We start from the raw sequence: 23,744 nt of genomic DNA on the forward strand, positions 1-23,744 counted from the left end.
CCATGCATGCGGCCCCTTGCCTGCTTGTGCTCCCACCCTCTAGTATTATTTCTTCAACCCTGCTACCTGACCTCATTGTTGTTCTACAAGTAACAGGCCTCTGAACCTCCGACTGACCTTTCTGTTTTGCTGAGGAGAGGCTGACTTTAAGAAACAGACAAACATGGATGACATGCAATATTTATAACATATATTGCACAATATTCCAAGTTGTTGCTATCAACCGCAGTGTAATAGACACACGCAAAAGTTAGACTATAGAACACATAGTACCTGAAGGAGTGTGGAAAGGGAGACCAATCCAAGTGCTACGGGGTGAAAAGACAGAAGAACTATAAGTTCAGGAAATGTCAAGAGTTGTTTGTTTGAAAACATGGACAGCAAGTATGTGGCAAGATAGAGAGAAGGCAGATGGGTAGGCTGATAGTAGTTGCCCTTTAAAAGCCACGCAGGGCAGTACTTGGCAATGCTTTAAATTAAATCCTGACCATAGACATTATGCCACAACAAACCTGGTTGAGATAGACACTTGAAATACTCCTTGTGTTCTGATACACACCCTGGCATATTTATGATGGTTTTCTGTGCTATGTGACAAGTACCAATTTACTGTCTTGTGTTTCCATGGGTGAGAGTCTGGCTTCAGCCAACTGGGTCCTGTGCCAGAGTCTCTTGAGGCAGTAAGCTTGTAGGCGGGGCTTGTTCTAGCCGGGCTGGGGTTTGTGCTCAGATTCCTGGGGTGGGTTTGCTGGCTGACATTCTTTCCCATAGCTTTGGGATTCTTGACAGGTGCTCTCACCTTCCAACGCAGAAATGGCCATCTAATGAGACCAAGCCTGCCTGGGATCTACCCCCTATTGGTCAACTTAAGGCTCACCACATCTGTAGAGCCCTCTGTGGGAGTGCTTCTTCCTTGCTCACAGGTCCATCACGGCCGAGGGTCAGAGTTACCTGGAGCAAACACCATCAAGAGAGGGTGAACAGCTGTTGGCATCTTGCCAGCCCAGGAAGTGCCTCCAGTCTCTGGCTCTCACAGCCTTCTCACAGATGGTTTATTATTATTTCTAAAAATATATTTGCGTATATGTGTGATTTGCCTACACACATCTGTGCACCGCATGCATGCAGTACTCACAGAGGCCAGAAGACACCGTCAGGTCCGCCAGGACTGGAGTTACAGGTGGTTTTGAAGTACCATGTGTGTAACGAGAATTGAATCCAGGTCCTCTGGAACAGCAGTCAGTGTTCTTAGGCACTGCACCATCTCTCCAGCCCTGTTGGCTGTTATTAAAGAACTTTGCGCTCCTTTTAAAATTAATTTTCTTCATACCATATATTTTGATTGTTTTCCCTTCTCCAACACTTTCAAGATCCTCCTCACATCCCTACTGCTCAACTTCCCATGTTTGTTCTCTCTTTTCTCCCAAAAATAAAACAAAGATTAAAACAAACAAACAAACACCAATAAGGAAAAAATGCTAAAATGAAACAAAAGCCCATCAAAAATAAAACCACCACCAACAAAAACCCAAAATAAAACAAACAAACAAACAAACAAACAAACAAAAATCCATGGAGTTTGTTTTGTGCTGGCCAGCTACCCCTGGGCATGGACACTCAACCTTTACAATCACCTTTCTTTAGTCCCTTTGCTTACAGGGTGGCTCGTGTCTAAGAAGGCTTTTTCATTCTTTCACTTTCAAAGGTCAGTTTTTCCGTACACATAATTCTACAAAATATTTCACTACTTAAATATTTTTAAATACTTAAAGCAAATAGTTTTCTCTCATTTGTATGGTTTTGTTGAGATGTTGACTGTATGCTTGCCACTCTTCCTCCAGAGTTAAGATTTGTTTTTTCTTGTCCCATTCAACACTTTCTCCTGTTAATATCGCCCTGAGGTTTAAATGAGACACACTCAAGTTTAGATGTTTTCATATTTTTTCTGTATGGTGTTTGCTGGGTTTATCTCATCTGTGGTTTGTTGTGCTTGTTGTTAATGTCAGAGAATTCTCAGTCATTACAGCTTTGTACTTCTGCTCTCCTTCCCTCCTGGTACTCATGGTACATTATGTACTCACAGCTTTTGAAATCGGCCCCCTGTTTCTAGGTAGCCTCTCTCCCTCTCACCCTCTCCCCACCAGAGGTCAGTCTGAGGTGCTATTTATCAGGTGCCAGATACCTTTTATTTTAACATGTAAAAACAAAAATATAAAAACATATAAAACATAACATATAAAAACATAAACATTTAAAATATGTTTAATTTATTTTTGCTTATTAGTGTTTTGTCAGCATGCATGTCTGTGTACCATATGTGTGCCTGGTGTCCAGAGAAACCACAAGAGAGAACTGAAATTGTAGTTGTGAGCTGCCATGTAGATGCTGGAAACTGAACCTGGTCCTCTGCAAGAGCAGCCAGTGGGCTTTACTGCTGAGCCATCTCTTGAGCCCCTTTAAAATTTTTCTTTACTAGAGGGTCTCTCACTGTGTGGGACTCCAGGATTAGGCTAGGCTGGCTGGCTTGTGAGTCCTAGGGATCTGCTGTCTCCTCGTCCCCAGCACTAGGATTTACAAGCTGGCCACACTCCGCTGTTGCATGGGTTTTGGGTCTCGAACTCAGGTTCTCATGTTTACGTGGGAAGCACTCTACCAACTAAACTACTCCCCCTGCTCTCTAGCCATGTTCTGTTTCTATAAGGTCTTCTCTCTGTGGTTCAGTCAGGGATGGTACTGTTGACATTTCTCTGTGCTTGCTGGTGCTCCCCTCTGTGTGAGTCCTGAATGAGCCTGGCAGAGACTGTCATTTTTTTCTGCTGCAGTATCTGCACTTCCAGCTCCATCATTTTGTCATATGACCACTCTGTTCTTTCTTACTCTGTCATCCGCTCTCCCTTTAGAGTCCTTAGTTTGTGTGCCTCCGCTGTTTCAGATGTGTGCTATAGCTGAGGTTGGTTCTGGTGTGTGTTTTATTTCTTTGCCTTTCACAAACCCTGTGCGTTTTGCTGGAGTGCAGACATGGTGTGTGAGGTGGAGGGAGCTGAGGTGATTGATCCGAGCTAGCTGTTACTGATGTTTGTTGGGGTCAGCAGAGGGTTCACATCACTCCGATGCCTTTGTCTCCTTTTCTTCAGATGCCTTTGGTTTCTCTGAGTCTGGCTGCTGTTTTGGCACCTCTCTCTGCCATGGCTTGCTGTGTTGGAGCCCCAGGGTTCCAGCAGTCAGGCGGGGAAGTCTGTAATCTGTGATTAACGACCCCTCCCATACAATGTGCCCCTGTGCCAGGACTGTCCTCCACACCTTGCCTTGCTTCTCCCAGGTGAGGTGGAAGGCTTGTGAGGGAGGAGACCTTGGAGGTGGGCTCCATGTTATTAAAATCCTGGTCCCTGGGTTGGCTTTGGCTCTGGTGGTGCTCAGGGAGTGTTTCACCACATTGCATCAATCTCCCTCTCAGGGCCCTGGAAGGATCTTTCTCATCTCTTTACTGAGAACATGAAGGGTTACCAGAGGTGAAGCCCACAGTGTGTAGAATGCCCAGTTGTGCTTTAAAATGAAGTGTCTCCCACAGGCTTGTGTGCTAAAGCCTCTTGTTAGGTGGTGATACTATTTAGGAGGTTCTGGGAACTTCTGGGGATAGGATCTAGTTGGAGGAGGTAGTTCACTGGGGCAGGTCTTTGGGGGGTATCCTGCTCCTGGCCCCACTCTGTTTCCTTCTGTCTGTCCTGTGCTCTGAGGTGAACTCAAGCTCCTGCTGTCATGATGTTCTGCCCAAGTACATGGAGCCAAGCAACTCTGAGCTGAATGCTGTGCAACCACGAGCCAAAACAAACAACTCCCTTTAGGTCGCTTGTCAGATATTCGGTCACAGCAATGGAAAAGTAACTAACACACCCGTAACACGGTGGCGTGGACTTCCCCTTTCTCACACTAGTCTGCACCCAGACTCCAGTGGCTTGTACAGATTCTGATCTGTCCCCTTCTGCCACCGTCGTTCCCAGGGCAGTTCAGCCTAGCTGGTCTTGGCTGCGACTCTTGTGCGTGCTTGTCCTCAGTCTCTGTGCTAACTCCGCAGCCACTGGAGGCTTCTGCTGGGCTGGAGATGCTCACTTGGTTGGCTGCTTCCTCTGAGGACAGGAGCAGGACCTTGAGCTCCTGTGTAGAGCTGTGGTCGGAGTGAACTGTGAAGCTGATTGCTCGATTGCTTCTGGTCCTGTGGTCAGTTATGTTTCCCCAGTAGGAAAGGAAACTGCGTGTGTTCTTGATTTTCCACTGAGTGTGGCGTGTGAAGCTGTAACGGCTGTCGGGCGTGTTGGGCGTGTGTATTACAGCTGTACACGTGGTTGGTTTGAAATGTCCTTGTTTGTGTGTGCTGTGCTTGTCCTGCTTATATGTCGATGTCATATTTATTGCATCGTAGGAACTCAGTTTCCTTTTTCTGTAATCTAGAGCTCTCCTTTGATAACATGGCCACCTCCCCCCCCCCATTGTTTAAACAATAAAGACTGCATAAACTACTCAGCCACACTAGCACATTTCCTGGACAGATCTGGCCACTGCAATCACAGAACATTTTTGTCCTCACAGGAAGATGAAGCCTGAGCTGACTTGCAGTGGGAGAGACTCCTGACCCCAGACATACTCTGCAGTGTTGTATATCCGTGCAGCGGATATATGTTGATCTGTGTACCTGTACTTGTGGCACATGTCTCATGCATGTGATGTATATGGGTTTGTGCATAGTGTACCCGCACCCTTGTGTGTGTGTGTGTGTGTGTGTGTGTGTGTGGTGTGGTGTGTGTGTGTGTGTTTGTGTGTGTGTCTGTGGTGTGGTGTGGTGTGGTGTGTGTGTGTCTGTGGTGTGGTGTGTGTGTGTGTGTGTGTGTGTGTGTGGTGTGGTGTGTGTGTGTGTGTGTATGTGTGGTGTGTGTGTGTGTATCTGTGTGTCTGTGGTGTGGTATGTGTGTGTGTGTGTGTGTGTGTGTGTGTGGTGTAGTGTGTTTGTGTCTGTGGTGTGTGGTGTGTGTGGTGTGTGTGTGTGTGTGTCTGTTTGACCTAATGATCCTTTTCTGGCTTATTAAAGCAGCTTTTTATGTAGCCAGGAAACTGGCCCACCAGCTTTCATAGAAGCTGCAAATATTTTCCCTCTCTGTCACTTGTCTTTTATTGCTACTTTCAGCCACTAGTAGTTATTCACAGTGTTGGTTAAAGCATTCTGAAAGCTTTGGTTGTTTTCTTTCTGAGATCTTGAAAAGAGTTAAAAATATGAAAGCAGTACATGGCAATTATAAAAATAAAAGAAGGAAAAAGAACTAACCACTGGCAAAAGGACAATTATTCCAAAATTTGGTGGTTTTTTTTTCTTTCCTATTTAGAATGCTGTGGAGAAGACCAAAGACTGGGGATGGGGGAGGGGCTGTTCTGACTGGGGGGACTTGTCTGAAGGCGTGGTATATTTTGCCCTCCCTCCCTCCCTCCCTCCCTTCTTCCCCTCTTCCTTTCTCTGGCTGTGTGGCCCAGGCTGGCCTCTAACTTGTAGCTCATTCGCCTCCAACTCCCAAGTCCTGGGATCATGTTGGCTTCTTTAAGGTAGAAATGTCCACCTTGATGCATGTTGTCATAAACCATCATTTTACAATCTCAAGGGTAGAAGAGGTAGAAGCGTGTGTGAGGGAGAACCCAGCAGGGCTTCAGGGTGCTTGGGCCACTCCACAGGTGACAGAAATATTTTATGCCCATATTTTCTTATCTGTGCTTTCACAGCCCTTATGTTTGGTGGGAGAAGATGAGAGACAAATATTAGGATGTCAAGTTGTAATTTCTGCTGTGACCTTCAAGAGGTCGTGTTTCTCCCCACATTTTTATATGCAGAGATGCAGAGTATTTTACTTCAAAAAAAAAAAAAACAAAAAACAAAAAACTGAGGGACGGTGCACATCTGTGGAATTGGTGTGAGGGTTAGAGGTCAACTTTGTGGAGCTGATTCTCTCTGTCTACCTCTGTATGGTTTCTAGGGATTGAACTTGTGTTGCATGTATCTTTACCCAGAGAACCAACTTGCTGGCCCTTTATGCAGGATTTTATATTATTTTGTATTTTTGCTTTTCTGAGACAGGGTCTTACTCCTGGCTGCCTTGGGGCTTGCTATGTGGACCAGGCTGACCTTGAACTCCAGAGGTCTGCCTGCCCCTGCATCCTCCCTGAGCTCTGAGATAAGGGGTTGGATGATACCACCCCCAGCCCCTTTAGGCAGGATTTAAGACTACATTCAGGTCTTTGGCTGTGGGATTGTGTAGTCTCCTCATTCCTGTGTTTATTTCCGGCCTGTCCTGCTTTTACTGTGTATTGTAGGATTGCTTTAGGTTTGCTGTTGTAGTCCAGGATTCCCCCTTCCGCTCTCTATCTTGTCCTCTCTGAGATAGAGTCTTGCTGTGTAGCAATAGCTGGCCCTGGACTCAATCCTTTTGTCTCAGGCCTCCTGAGTGCTGGGATTACAGACGTAGTACTATGTCTGTTTTGGACCCAAAATTCTCTTTACTTTAATTGGGTTGAATTTATGGGGCCTCTTGTTATTGCTGGCCCTGAACCTCCTCCCAGTTCTGTAAAACAGCTCAGCTGACCTGGACCAGCACAACACAGGGCGGGCTGCTTGGATGACATTACTGCCACTAGTATCTCTCTACCTGCTTTGCTGTTTTAAATGGGCATCGAGTGACAGCGCTTTCCCCTTGTCCACTGAGTGGCTTTGGCAGCCATGTTAAACTTCACAGGACACCATCAGCCAGGCCTTATTCCTAGGCTCTCTGGTCTGTCCTGTCAGTCTGTGGTCTTCCTTTGTGCCAGTCCATACCTGTCTATTTTCTAGAGGACTAAAGGTGGTTGACACTATGTAATGGGGCCTGCAACTTCTTGATGCTGCTAGTGCAGCAGTCCTCCTTCCTCCTCCTTCCTCCTCCACCTCCTCGATCCTCCCTCTTCCTTTTTCTTCTGCTTTTCCTCCTTCCTCCTTTCCCCTTCCCCTTTCCTCCTTCCTCCTCCCTGTCCCTCTTCTTTTTCTTTCCTTCTCTTCCTTCCCTTACCCTTCCTCCTCCCTTAACTTTCTCCCTCCTCCTTTCCAAAACCCCTCTTCTCTCCTCTTCTTCCTTCTCCATTTCCACCACCTCCTCCTTTATCTCCTTTCTCCTGCCTTAAGACTCTCTAGTGCCAGGATCATAGGCGTATGCCACAATGCCTGGCACAATTGGTTCTTTTTTATTTTTCTTAACATTATTTTGGATATTTAAGGTTTCTTGAGAGTTCCATGTGGTTGTTAGAATGGTGTTTTCCATTTCTGTGAAAAACGTTCTAGTGACTTTGCTGCCTACTGCATGGTCTATGGATCTCTTTGGGCCACAGCAGCTTCTCCATTGCTCTCTCAGCCTATGCAGCTATCACCAGTACCTTTGCAGCTGCTGCTGTATTATTTGGGGTCTTTGGGTGGCATTTTGCACTGTAGAGTATACAGTATTTCTCCTTATTTAATTCCTGTTTGTTCCTTGTGATGTTATTCTAAGTGAGATGTCTTTTTTAGATTGGTTGTTGGATTATTTATTATGGGTATAAGAAATACTACTGTTAGAGAGAGAGAGAGAGAGAGAGAGAGAGAGAGAGAGTGTTGTGATGATGATGATTCTTTTTTTGTTTATTTTTGAAATAGGGTTTCTTTGTGAAACCCTGGCTGTCCAGGACTTGATTTGTAGATCAGGCTGGATATTGTCTTTGAGAGGAAATAATTTCTTTTTTTTCCCCTTTCATTCCTTTTAGTTTGACTCCTTCCTTCCTTTTTTCTTCTTCTTTTTTCCCCTGCTCTTGCTTGATTTTTCTCCCTGGGGCATGTATCGCTGTGTTGCCAGAAAGGTGTATATGCACGTCTTTGCCTTGTTTCTGGCCTTAGCAGAAAACGCTTTCTGTAGCGGACATACATTGCTGTGGGTCTTTTGGGTGTTGCATGTTAAGGTTATGGATATTTCCTCAGGCTTCTCTTTTCACTTAAAAAAAGATTTATTTTTAAGTTCTCTGTGTATGAGTGTTTTCCCTGCATGTATTTATATGTACATGTGTGTACACTGCCCACAGAGGTCAGAAGAACATCATCTAGTCCCCTAGAACTGGAGTTAGGATGGTTGCGAGCTACCATGTGCATTCTGGGAATTGAACCTGGGTCCTCTGTAAGAGCAACAAGTGCTCTTAACTACTGAGCCAACTCTCCTGCTTTTTAAAAATCAATTATATTTTATTTATCTTTATGTGTATGCCTTTGTCATGACATATTTATGATTGTACAGCATATGTGCACAGTGCCTATTAAGGATGGAAGATAATGTCATATTTTCCTGGGACTAGAGTTATGGTTTTAGCTGTCATCTGGGTACTGGGAATTGAACCTGGGTCCTCTGGAAATGCAGCCAGTGCTCTTAACTGCTGAGCTACCTCTCCAGACCTTTTTTAAAATTTATTTATTACAATTTATTCACTTTGTATCCTAGCTGTAGCCCCCTCCCTCAGCCCCTCCCAATCCCGCCCTCCCTCTTTCTTCTCCTCCCATACCCCTTTCCAAGTTCACTGTTAGGGGAGGTCCTCCTCCCCTTCCATCTGACCCTAGCCTATCAGGTCTTATCAGGACTGTCTGCATTGTCTTTTTCTGTGGCATGGTAAGGCTGTCCCCACCTCAGGGGGAGGTGATCAAAGAGCCAGCCAATGAGTTCATGTCAGAGACAGTCCTTGTTCCCATTACTAGGGAACCCACTTGGAGACTGAGCTGCCATAGCCTACATCTGTGCAGGAGTTTTAGGTTATTGCCATGTGTGGTCCTTGTTTGGAATATCAGTCTCAGAAAAGACCCTTTTATATCCAGAAAGACCTGTCCCTCTATTTAAAAAAAATTAAGTTAAATTATTTTTATTGCTGTTATTTTAGTACTGGAAATTGAACTTTAACACCACTGAGCCATACCCCAACACCAGCATGAGCTGGTGCTAATAGGCTTATGGTTTTTAGCATGAGAGTAGCCATTGGCTTTTTCCCCTCTTATTCATTTGAGGTTTTGAGTTTATTGTTTACCTCTCCAGTTTCTTTGGATTTTGTTTGTAGAATAAAGAAAGATGGATATATATAGCATCCTGGAAATAAACACTCACCCACTGGCCTGGTATTCCTTGTCTGTTGCCTAACCTCACAGTGAGAAGTGCCTGGATCCTCCTGCCAGCTTTCCACCTTCGCTTCCGAGGTTTTCTGGGGACAGTGTCATTAGGCTGCTTTGGCATCTGTGCATGTTCTCTGTTAGGGCTGTGTGACAAACATGCTAAGAGGCCAGTCTCAAGTCTTGCATGTTTCTCATTAAAATGAAATTAATTCATGAAAGTCTTTTTTTTTTTTTTCTTTAAAAAATATTATAGAAAATCACAAATCACCTATGGATCCCACCTCTCAGGAATCTCCATCCTGTGATGGCTGACGTCACAGGTGGGCAGCAGCTTACTTGACAGTGTCCACTGTCCCCAGCTTGAAGGGTTAGATTCTGTTCTGGGATAGTGAGGAAGAACACAGAACTAAGGCAGGGGCACAGCCTAATTGGAGAGAAACTACTGTTAGTGTAAGAGGGTTTCCTCTGCAGTTCTTCTCACAGCCTGAAATGGAGTTCGAGCTGCATTTTCATGTTACGCCGTGTTTGGGAATGCCCTGCCCTGCCTTGAGAGGTGACTGCTTCAAGCCATCCAGCCTCGCCCAAGCTTTCTCCCCAGTTTGCTTTTTGTCACTAGTGCTTGCACTAGCTCACACCGTTGTGCCCTCTGTGGCTAGCCAGAGGTGGTATTTTTGCCACAACTTGGGAGGTCTTTGTGCTGATGTACTCTGGGATGTCAGCAGTCATCTTCCTTCTCCAGCGTTTCAGGATTACTGTCCTGGTGTCTTCACCCCTGTCCTGGACTGTTATGATTGTTAAGCTTTCCCGTAGTACCTTCTCCCTACCCCGTAGTACCTTCTCCCTATCCCTACCATCTTCTCCCGGGTGAGGTGAGGCTGTCTCCCTGCCCCACTGCTATTCTGTTGTTTCAGATACAGGCATCTCTCCATCTAGCTCTGTTTGGCTTTCTCTGTCTCAGAACCTGATGACAGTTGAAGTTGCTGTCACACTGAGTTTTACAGTTCACGTATGCCTAGGAAGGAGTGTATAGGGGCTAGGTGATGGTCTCTAAGGGAAGGCAGGGTGGGAATATCATGTAGCTTGCTTGTTGAGGTGGAAAAATACGAGCTTAGGCTTGACTGTTGGTTGGAGAGCCTCAGTGACCCAGGGATGGCATGCTGGGGAGGAGGTGGCCTGTGGTCATTGATGGTAGCATGGAAGGGCTTCTAAAACTCTGAGGACAAAATGTAGAGGCCCTGACACACACTGTGCAATGTGGGCAGAGGGCCAGGTGCTCATGCGCCACCTTCAGGTGGCTCTGAAGATCTGGAGGTTGTTGTCCTTTACTGAGGGACGTAAGCACTGTCTCCAGCACTGTCTTCTGGAAGGCTGGCAGGCTGTGTCTTCTGGAGACTGCTGTGGCTGCAGTAGAAACAAAGAGTGAGAGGGGAAGAGCAGCAAGCAGATACTTCGGGGGAAGAAACATAGCAGCTTGGGGCTGGGCAGCGTGGCCAGCATAGTGCTCGGCCTGCTTTGATGGTAAAAACACAGGATGTGGGCATAGGCTGCATGTGGGCAGAGCCCACGATGAGCTGAGGAATGGGGGCACCACTACAGTGATGGTCACCCTTAGGGGAAAGGTTGTGGGAGTGTGATGGTCAGGAGAGGCAAGTGTGTGGTGGTGTATGAGAGAACAAGTATTTGAGTGTGGGCACAGTGAGTGTGGAGCTTGTGAGAGTGAGCGTGGGCATGGGTGAGTGTGGAGCCTGTGAGAGTGAGTGTGGGCACAGGTTAGTGTGGAGCTTGAGAGTGAACATGTGTGTGCTTGAGTATGGGTATAGATGAGTGTGGGCACAAGCAAATATAAAGCTTGTCGGAGTGAGCATGTAGGCTTGGTGGTGATGGCACAAAACACCTTTAGCCCCAGCACTCGGCAGGCACAGGCAGGCAGGTATCTGAGTTTGAGGCCAGCCTGGTCTACAGAGTGAGTTCAAGGACAGCCAGGACTACACAGAGAAACACTGTCTTGAGGGGAGGAGGAAAGAGTGTGTGTGAGTGTGAGCATGTATGACACTGAGCATGGAGCCTGTGAGAGTGTGTGAGTGAGGTCAGGGCAGTGATAATGCAGTTCAAAAGGACTCAGAGGAGGCTGGCCAGGTATAAAGGAATGTGTCCAGAGGCAGCTGGGCATTTCCTGTCACTCATGGTGCTGACCTTGTTCTTTTCAAGTTATCTCTCTCCCCTTCCTTCTCTGTGGAGTATTCTCTCTTTCTTTCTTTCTGGGTTTCTATTTTTAATTTTATTTTTTTTCACAATTTATTCATTATATGTCTTGATTGTAGTCCTTTCCCTCAACCCCTCCCGGTCCCACCCTCCCTTCCCCTTCCTCCCTATCCCCTTCCACTAGTCCACTGAAAGGGGGAATTCTCTTCTGCCCTTAGCTTATCAAGTCTCATCAAGGATCAAGGACTGCCTGGATCCTCTTCCTCTGTGACCTGGCAAGACCGCATTGCCAGGGGCAAGTGATCAAAAAGCAGGCAGCCAAGTTCATGGCAGAGGCAGCCCCTGCTCCTCTTACTCAGACACCTGCATGGAGACTGAGCTGCCAATCAGCTACATCTGAGCAAGGGGTCTAGGTCCTTTCCATGAATGGTCCTTGGTTGGTGCATCAGTCTCTGCAGGAGGCCTTGGGCTCAACATTTTTAGCTTTGTTGATCTCCATGTGGGGTTCCTGTCCTCTCCATGTTCTGTGTAGCCTTGGTTGTCCTCGACTCACTTTGTAGAGCAGGCTGACCTTGAACTCACAGAGATCCTTCTGCCTCTGCCTCTCTGAGTTCTGGGATTACAGACATGTGCTACTGAACCCAGTTCTCTGTGGAATATTTTCAGTCACTTATTTAGAATGCTGTCTAATTTCTGTATAGCTGTGAGTGGCCTCTGACAAACAGTAAACAAACAGGTTACCTTTGTCTAAAGCACTCTCTTGGTACTGTTTTGTACTTCTTGTGGATCCACAGTGATAGTAAGAAAAAGTCAAATTAATGATCTAAATAAGACTGTGAATCAAAAACTGGCTTGGGGGGGTGCTTGCAGTCCCAAAGCCCTTCAAGAGTTGCTAGCACATACTTTCATGGCTATGCTCATGTAGCCTTGAGCATGACTCCTGGCAGGGCCATCTTGGAGGGGGCTTGCCAGGTTCTGTGCAGCATGCAAACTGGATCTCTGGCAATATCGCCCTGGTTCTGATCCATTTCCAAATGAGGCAGGTGCTGCATTAACACAGCAGCTGAGATGTGTGTGGGGTCCGGACCTTGCATAGCTGGACTTCCTGGTATGAGCCAGAACCAGGGAACATTTGGTTGGTGTGAGCCTGTGGGAGCTTCATGGCGGCAGATCTGGGTTATGCCGGGTATTACTGGCCTCCCTTCCCTTTCTTTCTGGTGGTTTTGTGGTCATGTGAGGAGATGAACAAAGATGATGTATGGGTGGGCAGAACATATGTTGTGATCTCTGGCTTCTGTAGACAGTGAGGTACTAAGATTCGGACATCAGGGGAAGGTGCAGGCTGTGGTGCTCAGTTGGTTCTCATGGAGGTTGAAAAGTGTGTTTTTATCTACAAAGGAGGGAAACAAAGGAGGGTCTCAGGCATGTTAGTGCCTAGGGGAGGGTCTCTAACATGCCTAGTCCATGCCAGCTGAGTGAGTGGTTATGAGTCAGGCACACACATGTCACCAGGATTGTGGAAGGACCTGGTATCATCACAGCCTACGTTCCTAGGCAGGTGTCCCTCAGTGCTGTTGTTACAGTGCAAAGCTCATGTGTGTAAGCGACAGGAGAGGCCAGTACTCTATGCCCCAGGCTGGGGAAGGTATCCTCCAGCCAGCTCCTCATTTAGCTTCTTCTGTAGAGATAGTGGACAAATGACAATGTGCCCAGGTGCTACTGAAATAAGGAGTACTGAGTCTGGAACCTGGGCCCTCCTTGTCCTTGCTCAGTTCCTGCTGGCCTGTCCAGAAGTGTGGCTCTTCCTCTTGTTCTCTTGTGAGGGTCCCATTCTCTGGTTCTAAAACCTCATGACACGTGTGTCCTTTGCTGTGAGAGGTGGAAGTACTGGAAAGATGGAGTCTCTGTGGGTCGTGGCCCCCACGACAAGCAGCGTGGAGAGGATTGTGTCGGGTTGCCTTGTGCCAGTGTTCCATGCTGAGATGTTTTATAAGCACAGTAGAAGTCAAAGTTTAACAGAGCAAGGCCATGGTGCCCCTTGGTAGAATTTACCTGGGTAGGGGCTCTTGGGCCATGTGGCAGAAACTGGGAGAGCATAGTTGGGCTTTGCCTGTGATCAGACTGGGAACTTGGTTAGTGGTATTGGCATTTGTTTCATGAAGTAAGTCCCACTTCTAATCCCAAAGGCCACTGGAGTGTTGACAGGGAGCCCAGAGCTGCGTGGATGAGAATGAGAAGGCACTGCAGGTGGGAACCCTCGCTATGCTAAAGCTCCACTTGCCGGAACTGTGGTTGCTTTGGAAAGGCACAGCACAGTGGCTATCTGGACACTGCTGCCATGAACTCCATGCAATGTGCTCTTGCACCGAGAACTTGTGGGGGCTCCCCTGCCCCTGCCTTTTCCCCTGCCCATAACCCTCATCCTCCAGAGACCCGACCCACTGGGGCTGCCCTTAAGGGGCCTGGAAAGGGCTTGTCTTCCATGACTCAGCTTCTACCCAGAGGATTGGTGAAGCCTGAGGACCAGACCTGCTGAGATCTTCCTCTGTGTGCATATGCCCCATTTCCTGTGCCCTTTCATTGTGGGCATTCAGCTGTGTCTGCTTTTTGGCTTCTGTCAACACAAGGTTCCATGTGGAATTCATCTTTACTTATCTGGAAATTATTCAGAGGAGTGGACATGTTGCTTAAATTGTGGTCCAGACTTAGCATTTCAAGGGCCAGCCTGACTGCTGGCTCCATTAGTGTAGATGGTTTCTGTTTGCTACCCTTTTGTCTAACGCTATTCTAGCATCTTCGCCATTGAATGATCTGCCTTGATGGGTTGATTATTTATTTATGTGATATATATATATATATATATATATATATATATATATATGTATGTATGTATTTAAGACTGGCTTTACCTATGTAGCCCTGGCAGCCCAGAAGTCAGTTTATAGATCAGGCTGCTATCAGACTTGGAGCGGCCCTTCCCACCTTTGCTTTTTAGTGCCAGGATTACAGCGTGCCCCATAAAACCAGGATCCTCAGTGGTTCTGAGTAATGTTGAGCTTCTCTGCCTGTGCTTGGCTGTTCTGTTGATGTCCTTGCCCCAGTCTGGCTTGTCTTTGTAGTACTTATTACCATCTTCTATGAGGATAGGGCAGGAAGGCAGCCTCTTTCTCTCTCTGTCTCTGTGTGTGGGGGTGGGGTGGGGTGTGAAAACCACCTGGGAGTCCCTCTAAGGCACCTATTTGAGACTTGGTGGAGTCTCCTTGTGCTCCTTGTATGGTTTGTGATGCGTTTGTTCTTTGCCAGCTTTTTCCATCATTAATTTTTTTCTGCAGTTTTGTCTCCATGATTTTCAGGACTCTCAGTGGGCAAAATGCTGGAAGTGGTTTAGGGCTTGGCTATAGCTGGGCAGTCTGGGCTTTGCTCCCCAGAGCTTTGCTTGAAGGTATTCAAGTTCTATCTATCTGGGATGTGCTGAGCATGGACTTCTGTTTCAGTTTTTGAGAAAGGCCTTATAAAAACAAACAAACAAAACAATCAAACAACAAAAAAGATCAACCAACCAACAGACAGGCAAAGATATAACACTGTTTACAGCTGTTGCAGTTTTTTAAGAGTACTTCAGAGTGTGATGTACATTGGCATTATTGAATGGGTTTGACACTCCTGGTCTGTTCCTGGGGCACTGGCTGTTTCCCGACACCAAGTTTTAACCAAGGCCTATCTCAGGCTTGCTCACACCTGGCTCTGGCTGAGTCCCATGCTTGGGCTTGGTTGGGCTACACTGCACTGTGCCTGACTGACACAAAACATTCAGGGTTCAGGAACCTTTAAGTGTGGCCACAGCTCCTTCCTGCTTCCCTGAGCAGGACTTGTCATGGCTGACACTTGGCTTGTTGGGTCCTGCTTCTTGTTTGAGAACACGTGTGCATACATGGCATGGGGTTTTCCATCTGTCCATTTCCTGAAAGTTCTGAGCATTGTGACTAGTTCCCCAAATCCCTCCCCAAAACATCCTTCTCCTACCCCAATTCACAGAAGAGCCCCATGATGGCTGACAGTGTATGCTCATATCGCACTGTGGAGTGGCATGTTGCCTTTTGGAAGCAGGTATATGGTGCTGTCCCCGCATCCTTCCCTATAACCCCTGCTGTGGACAGGACAGGATGTGGGTGAGTGGGACACAGGTGCTGTGCCCCTGCCTTTGCCTAAGTGAGGATTGCTCAGGTGTGCATTACAGGGGCAGCCCACAGAGCCCAGCCTGTGGGTGCATGGTGTCCCTCTGGGGAGTATGGATGCCACATAGATGGAGGTTCCCATGCACATCCCCCTGCCTTCAGTGGGGCAGCCTTAGGCTTCCTCATGGGAGCATCTGCCCCCAATTTAGAGCTATGACTGTGTTCTCAATTTCCCTTTTCTTTTTAATTTACAGCCAGAAAACCTGCAGAAGAACTGGCTTCGGGAATTTTACCAGGTAAGAGCCTCTGAACAAGCACTTTCTGAGTAGCCACTTGGGTGGGTGAGTATCGGTTTGTTGTGATGTTTTCATGTGCAAGTTACATCTTGTCCCTAGGGAGCATAGAAATGGCTGTCAGCAGGTCAGTCCTAGGAAGCGGTTGTTACCATCCCCTAATGATTGACATTCTGTTCTCTGGCTTCCTCCTGGGAGGGAGGGAAACAGAGAGAACACAGGGACCTTGGTGGGGTTGCTTCTTTCAGGTTGGGTATCTGTACCAGGATGAATAATGCTTTTCAGGAAGGTTCCTCTAACTGCAGCATGAAGCCTGGACAGACCCATACAGGTGGCCTGACCACACAAGGCCTACCGCAGTTCTAGGTGGAAAGCCAATGGGGGTGTCCCTTCCAATAGATAGGCAGCAGTCTCCTAGTTCATCCTAGTAGGAGGATGACTTAGCACAGCAGGCAGCCACCTGGCTCTACAGTTGGCTCTGGGTGAATGATAGATCTCTGAACAGATGATATGTAGACCTTGCGGGTGGAAAGGGCTAAGCTGCCAAGAAAGGTAACCCAATGTAACTGGGTGAGTGACCACAGCCCAGAGGACAGCAAGGCATGCTGTATATGTACACAAAAGTTCCCACATGGTTTTCACAGAGTGAGGCTAGGGCTGTGGTGTTTAATTCTTTCAGCTTTGTTTATTTGTTGGGTGAAGGAGATCAAGAGTGGGGCCCACGCCATGTAGGAGGCAAAGAGGCAGGCCCCGGCCCATGGTGCATACTGGCTGGTAGCTCTGTAGCTTGCTGGGGGTATAGGCTGTGTAGGGTGAGGATTGGGGGAGTCACAGTACATGCTAGTCATTCGGGGAACAGTGAGGTGAGTCTTGTGGCCAATTTTTAAAATTTTTATTTATTTTTTATCCCATACAATTCTTAGCAGCTCTCCTGTCCTACTGACCACCATATATGTCTGTTAGGAATTTGGGGTCATTCACTCAGAATCTAGCATTTATGAACCTCCCATTATCCAGATTTTACACTTGGTTCTGGTTAGGGATCTAAGGCAGATTCATGGTGTGTATTTAAGCCAAAGATGAAAAGGCCCTGAGTTTACTTGGGGATAGAGTTGATAGCCAGGGAGGGCCTGAGACAGAGAGGGGCAGGGCAGGGCCTTGCCACTGAAGGATCTGAGGTAGTAAGAGAATAGGCTTTGCCATGGGATAGCCTGATTTAGTGAGGGTCTGGTCAAAACCCTGTTATGGAAAGGTCTGAGGTAATGAGGAGCAGGGTAGGGTCCTGATTAGAAGGCCTGAGATAACAAGAGGCAGGGCAGAGACATGCCATGGAAGGGTAGAAAGTGAATATTGGGGCCTCTGTCAGAAAACAGCCTCAGTAAGTAAACAGAGGAGAGCCTTGTCAGAGGGTGGTCTTAGATGGTTAGGGATCAGTTGAGTTTAGGGCCTGGGAGCCATAAACCTCATCTCCTGGGCTGCCAGGTCTGTGTCCTGTGGAGACGGTGTGGTATGGCCTTAAGATCATTTTATGAGTTCAAGTGATAGTGTGGATACCCACAAGGTGGTGGGCATGTATTCCTCTTGTTCTCATAGTCCCTGGATGGTGTGGTGCATGTTCTTAGGTTAAACCAGTGGGCTGATGGACCTTGGTTGTGAACCAGTTCTATGAGTGATTGATACAATGAGAGTCATATCTGGGATTGCCCAGAGGCACAAGGGAGCAGAGTTCCCAGCATGCTTTGGTGTCAGCATGATGGGTTGATAGAGGGATATGGTTGGGGATAGGGAAAGGCATGGGGGACAGAATGGAGACAGGGTGCATCAGGAAATCTGGTCCCAGACTTGCGGGCCCCTGTGTAGCTAGCATTATGTGTGGTAAAGAAGGAACCTGCCTAAGTTTGCCTCCCCTGCAGAGGAGTCTTGGTTTTGCTATCTAGAAATAGGGATTGGCTTGTGGAAAATAGCCGTCTATGCCAGTCCCCAGGCATTTAGTTGGGCAGAGATGCAGCCTTATGCTAGGGTCCCAGCGGGCTCACCTGGTCTGAGTCTCCTTGGTGACTGATGGAGGCATGAAGTGGTAAAGTGATAGCCTCCTATAAGGTGAGGCCAGAACATTCTTCTGTGAGCATGGAAGCCATGAGTGAAAGTCCTTCTCAGCGGTAACAAGAGTAGGTGAGAGCGAGGCCTGGGTACGTGAGGATAGCACTGGTCAGTGATGTTACAGGGTACCCTCATAGAAAGCCATAACTGTGAATCTGGAGCTAGGCCTGAGAGTATAGAGATGGCGCCCATGGGCTTGGTTTTGCGGGGGCTCACCAAGAAATCCTGTACAAGAGCTGTGTGTTTAAAGCTAGGTCTGCCTTGCACTGTGTCTATCTGATTAATTTACTCAGTACCTGCCTTCCAAGACAGGCCCTTGATACTGACCTGAGGGGTCTTGCTGGTGTTGCAGGCTTTCCCTTCCTCTCCCCTGGGTGTTCAGCCAGGCCCTTATGTCCAGGTCAGGTTCCATCCCTCACCTTCGGTGTGAGGGAAGCAGGAATGAGCTTGTAGCTTGTGCTCTGAATGTACGGTGAGGACAAAGAGGTCATGTTGTGAAAATTGGGGAGAACGAGAAGTAAAGCCTCTCCTGTGTATTTTAGCACATTGTGTGCAGCTATAGTGCCCCTGAATTACATTTCAAAGCCATTGCTTCAGCCCACTCATTCGTTCGTTCATTCATCATTCATTCATCTGAACTTCATTCATCTGGTAGGCACCAGCACAAACAGGACACACATTGCTCTCTCCAGCACCCATGCATCATTTTGGTGAGCCTTGGAGGAGCCTTTTTTTTTTTTTTTTTTTGGTGTAGTTGTGGACAGCCTCCAAAAGAGATTGAGACTTGAGGGACTAGGAAGAACCCTAGTTCTTGCTGGTCGTGTGTTGATTTTGATTCTTTCTGCCTTGCAGGTGGGGCAGCTAGAAATTAGCTTAGCTTCAGCTTTATTGATGTTGGGAAAGGTAGGATAGGATACTTTAGTGCCGAGCACTCGAGGACAGAAGCCTCTTGCCTTGTGTGTTGGTGTGCCTAAGCATCCGGCTGCCTGGCATTGGGGGGCGTGAGGGGAGGGGCACTTGTTAGTTGAATATCATTCTAAAGAAATTGAACCACCACAACAAAAAAGCTTAAAGAAATACTTCCTCCGCTCTGTTCTGCATCTCGCTTGATAGACACACACAGCTTAATATATTCATGCCTGCCTGTGTGTGGCTGCAGAGGAATATATTAGATCTTCCACAAGCGATGATAGACATGCACCCTCTCTGTAAATTAACACTTAGAACTATTTCAGTAGCTATGTGGTATTTCCTTGTATGCTACACTTTGAGTTTTTGAAGTCATTGTTCTTTTAATAGGACTGTTAGATTGTTTGAATTTGGCAGTACTAAAGATAATTACAAAATAAAATGGGATATACTGTTATTTCTACTAATATAAAACATGAGGGTTGTCTTAGTTACTTTTCTGCTGCTGTGATAAAATACCACAACCAAGGCAACTTATAAAAGAAGCATTTAGTGTCGAGCTCACAATTTCAAGCATTTCGAGCTTACACCATGATTCATAAGTAAGAGATGCACACATGAAATGGTATAAGTCTTTTGAACCCTCAAAGCCTGTTCCCAGTGACACACTTCCTCCAACAAGGTCACAATTCTTCCCAAATAAATCCACCAATTTGGGCCCAAGTATCTAAATATGTGAGCCTATAATCACTCAGTTTGGCAGTTCTGAGCTCGCTTAATGTATGTGAAGATGGCCAGTATGTACAACAGGGTAGTCATCATGAGCATCCTTCCTGCATCCTTCACAGCAGGCCTTTCTGTGATCGTGGGCCATGTGCACTGCTGTGACTTTAAATGTACAGACTTGTAAAATGGCTCACAGATAGAGAAGGTGTGATAACAAGAGGTGAGCCAAACAGGTGCCAAGCCCGTGGTCCCTTGAAAGTCTTCCATGGCCTTTCCTTCCGGGGGGTTTAAGAACCGTGTGATGGCTCATATGTGTGTCCAACTAACATGAAAGAACAGTTACTGGTTTATCCGCCCGCCTCAAGAAAACCAGAACCAGGAAAAGTACACACTCCTGTGCTTCAAGCACTAGATAGCACAGAGCCTTGGACAGCAGTCCCTGTGGGAGGGAGTGGGTTGAAGGAAGCACTCTGCTCACTCAGGTTGTAGCAGAGAGAATTTCCATAGGAGCATCCAACAACAGCCTGTTAGAGCAAGTTTAACATCCAGTCACAAATTACTCACTGGGTGAAGACGCAGGAAAGTATGGCCTGAAATCAGAAAAACCAACTGTTAGTGTGGGCCAGGGTTGCTGGTTTTGTCGACTCTGAAGTTGCCTTACCCACTGCCTCTTGCCCACTTCCTCTTTTCACTGATCTTTGCTCTTTCTTTCATTATTCTGGCTTCACTTTGTTCTTTTATACCTAGCTTCTGAAAATTGAAGACAACATGAAAAAAAATATCAGAATGCAGCATGGAATATTACACTCAAGAGCCTATAGGAAGTAAGATAATACGGGGAACAGCACTAGCACCTTTATGCCAACAGATTTGATATTTTATATGAAGTGAGCAAATTTCTTGGAAAAATGTAGTGTCACTGTTTCCTCAAGAGGCAGTAAATAAATGTGGCCCTATAGTAAATGAGCTTGGGCCCGTACTCATTAGATTACAATTTTGCTCATATATTTCTCCCAAACCCTCCAGGTCCAGATGGCTTCACTGGTGAGTTCTGTCCAACATTTCAGCAAGAGGCAATAACAGTTTTACAGGAACTTTCCAAGAAAACTGAGTCACAGTTGGTGCTTCCTAACTCAGCCTGTGACATGAACATTAATTATTCTGGCACCCAAAGTAGACAGAGACATTACATGATAAGCACATCTCAGTATCCACCCTGAAGACAAGCACCACAGTCCTTAAAGATTCAGTGGATCAAAATGGCATGCGGTCAAGATGTCCTCTGAACTGTGGCCCTCAGCATTAGTTAGCCTGAGATGCTTGTCTCTGCAGTGGTCAGCAGCTGACGCAGAGTGCTGTAACTGGTCAGAGTGCCGAGAGTAGGTGTCTAGTGAATGCTCAGCCCTAAGTGGGACATCCTGTCAATTCTCACCTCCAGTGATCAGTGAGCACCACAGAAGAGGGACAGGAAGAATGTAGGAGCTGGAAAATGGAGAGGAATGCTGTGAAACGCTGTGTTAAGGGCATGACATGGCCAGTGTGCCCATGAACTCACTGTAGCTATAATTAATTGCACAAGATCAGTGAAGTCATCAATTAGACTTTTGGATTATCAACCAAAAAAAGGAGAGGACGTGAAGTAAGGAGAGGTACATATTGGGGATGCATAGAGGCAGTGGGAGGGAAAATTGGAGTATCTGATTAGGATGCATTACCTACATGTATGAAATTGTCATATGATAAGTAGAAGGTATTCTATTTAGAAAGATGGAGTAAATCAAAGCTATAAACATGAAAATACTCACACATGTCTAGAGATGATGCAGTTTTTCTCAGTATCTGTGGGGAATGGGTTCAGGTGCATCCCACAAATACCCAAGTGGGTGCTCAGATTCCGTCTTTGAAATGGCCCCAAACTGCATAGAATTTGTGTACATCTTCCCACACAATTTAATATCTAGCACAATGTGGATACTGTGTAAATAGTTATCTCTGTATTGTTTGGAGAATACTAAGAAAGAAATGTCTGTATATGTTCAGTATAGAGGCAGTTTTTCTCCAGATATTTTCAATAGTGGTTAGTTGAATCCATGTGTATAGATAGAACCATGGACGCGGAGAGTCAACTGTGTGTTTATTGATTAATGTATAATAACTTAGGAATTCAAGGCTGGCTTGATATTTGAACATCAGTGACTAAGATTTACTATGTTGATTGAAGAAGAAAAAACATGTTTGTCTCAAGAGATGCAGAAAAAGCACTTGGAAAAAAAATCCTGTAGTGTGTGTGATTAAGAATCTGTGTGGTGGCACACACCTTTGATCCCAGCACTAGGGAGGCAGAGGCCATTGGATCTCTGTTAGTTTGAGGTCAGCCTGATCTACAAATTGAGTTCAGGTCAGCCAAAGGCTACGTAGTCAGACCTGTCTCAAAAGAAATGGCAAACAAATAGAAAGCATAGAAAACAACATCCTCAGAACTCTTGGAGCCTGTGCAGTCCCCCCAGTTCACCTGTATTTAATGGTGACAAGCATAACGACTTCTTACCTGAGACTGGAGTAGGGTTTGCTGCTTCTCTTCTCCTTATGGTGTTAAAGGGCCATGTTGCTGCAGTGCAGCAAGTGAGGAAACAAGAAGAAGCAAAACCCTTTACTGGCAGAAGACATCACTGACCATCAAGTCATGGTGATCCACCAAGACTGGCTGCCGTACTGCTAACTGGGTATTTAGTTTTAACATGCAAGGCCGGGGTGAAAATGTGTTTGTTTTAGCTACAAACAGTTAAAAACCTAGCATTAGGGAAAACATTAGCATTCTAAAATGAAATACCTGGGTAAAGTCTGATATGTAATGTATGTATACACACTGAAAAGCTATGAGACAGTCATGCAAGAGCAAGGAATATGAAGAACTCCAAGAGATGCCACTTTCACAGATTAGAAGATACGCATTACGTCAGTGTTAATCCGCCATCATATGATATACTACTAATGTAGTTGTGATAAAAATCTCAGCAGAAGACAGGTATGTGTGGTGTATGACTGTAATCTCTGTACTTAGGCAGCTGAGGCAGGAGGGTTATGAATCTGAGATGCATAATGAGACCCTGACTTAAAAAAAAAAAAAAAATTCAGCTTTTTCAGTTTTTGCTACAAATATAAAATGTGATTCTATAAATATGTGGGCAAGGAAACAAACTAGAAGGACAAAACAGTTTGAAGTAAAACAAGATTTGTGAACACAAAGTTCTGGTTTCAGAGAGTATCACAAAGCTGCAGTAGTCAAGACATGTGTAGACAACTATGGAGGCACAGGTGGGTATGACAGCAGAGATGGAGAAGACCCGGAGATAGGGCCAAGTGACCAGCAGCAGTGCAGAGTTCAGGTTCTTAGAGGGGTGGCCAGGCCAGTATGCACTGGGATAGCTGCTGAGCCAGGTGCACATGCACCTGTGAAGTCCACACTTTGTACTATGACTCAACATGAGTCACAGAGCTAAATGTCAGTCCTTGCTTTCTGCTGGGTACAGAAACTGACTCAACACAGGGCCTAGAGCAGATGTGTAACTTAAGCCCATGAAACTTCTAGAAGGAAGTTTTAAAGGAATATCTTTGTCATCTTAGGTTAGGTAAAGATTTCTTACACACTAAAAGCATAACTCAAGAAAGAAAGTTAGACTTCATCATAATTAGGAACAATTCTTCAGGAAAACAGTGTTAAAGAATGAAAAGCAATCCCAGGTGGTGAGGTGTGGCTTGGGGATCAATTACTTTCAAAAGCTCCTCTGTGGCTGTGCGGATAAGCCATTGAATCCTGAAGGCTGATAATGTGGATCTATTGGGGATGAGTTCTTTGATTCATAGTACAGTGTCATTACTCGGAAGTGGGACCTGCTGCTGCTGTTTACCTAGCTGATTCAGGGCATGTTTTTGATGAGGCGCCATGCAAATATGTACAGTTGCTTTATTTGCAGTCCCTGTGTTTGAGAGAAGCCAGGCTCAGAACAAGCCGCATGACTCTCTCATATGGCATGGAGAACTGACACAACTACAGAGCAGAAATGCCACCTTGCTGGGCTGCCTGGGTTTCGTGAGGAGTTGATGGGGGGGGTGTGAGGCCCAGATAGAAGCCTAGAATGATGCCAGCTGCATACGTGTACA

At 46.2% G+C, this 23,744-nt stretch overlaps 1 protein-coding gene across 2 annotated transcripts in view; it reads left to right on the forward strand.

Annotated features, from left to right (window-relative positions):
* Positions 1-23,744, forward strand: part of Inpp5a (inositol polyphosphate-5-phosphatase A) — a 184,665-nt gene that overhangs the window by 41,214 nt on the left and 119,707 nt on the right. For both annotated transcript variants that reach the window (XM_021637814.2, XM_021637815.2), the window contains exon 2: positions 15,810-15,851. In XM_021637814.2, coding sequence (XP_021493489.1) covers positions 15,810-15,851 — 42 coding nt within the window. The remainder of the gene's footprint in view (positions 1-15,809; positions 15,852-23,744) is intronic.

This window comes from Meriones unguiculatus, chromosome 1 (assembly GCF_030254825.1).
Source record: "Meriones unguiculatus strain TT.TT164.6M chromosome 1, Bangor_MerUng_6.1, whole genome shotgun sequence".
Taxonomy (NCBI): domain Eukaryota; kingdom Metazoa; phylum Chordata; class Mammalia; order Rodentia; family Muridae; genus Meriones; species Meriones unguiculatus.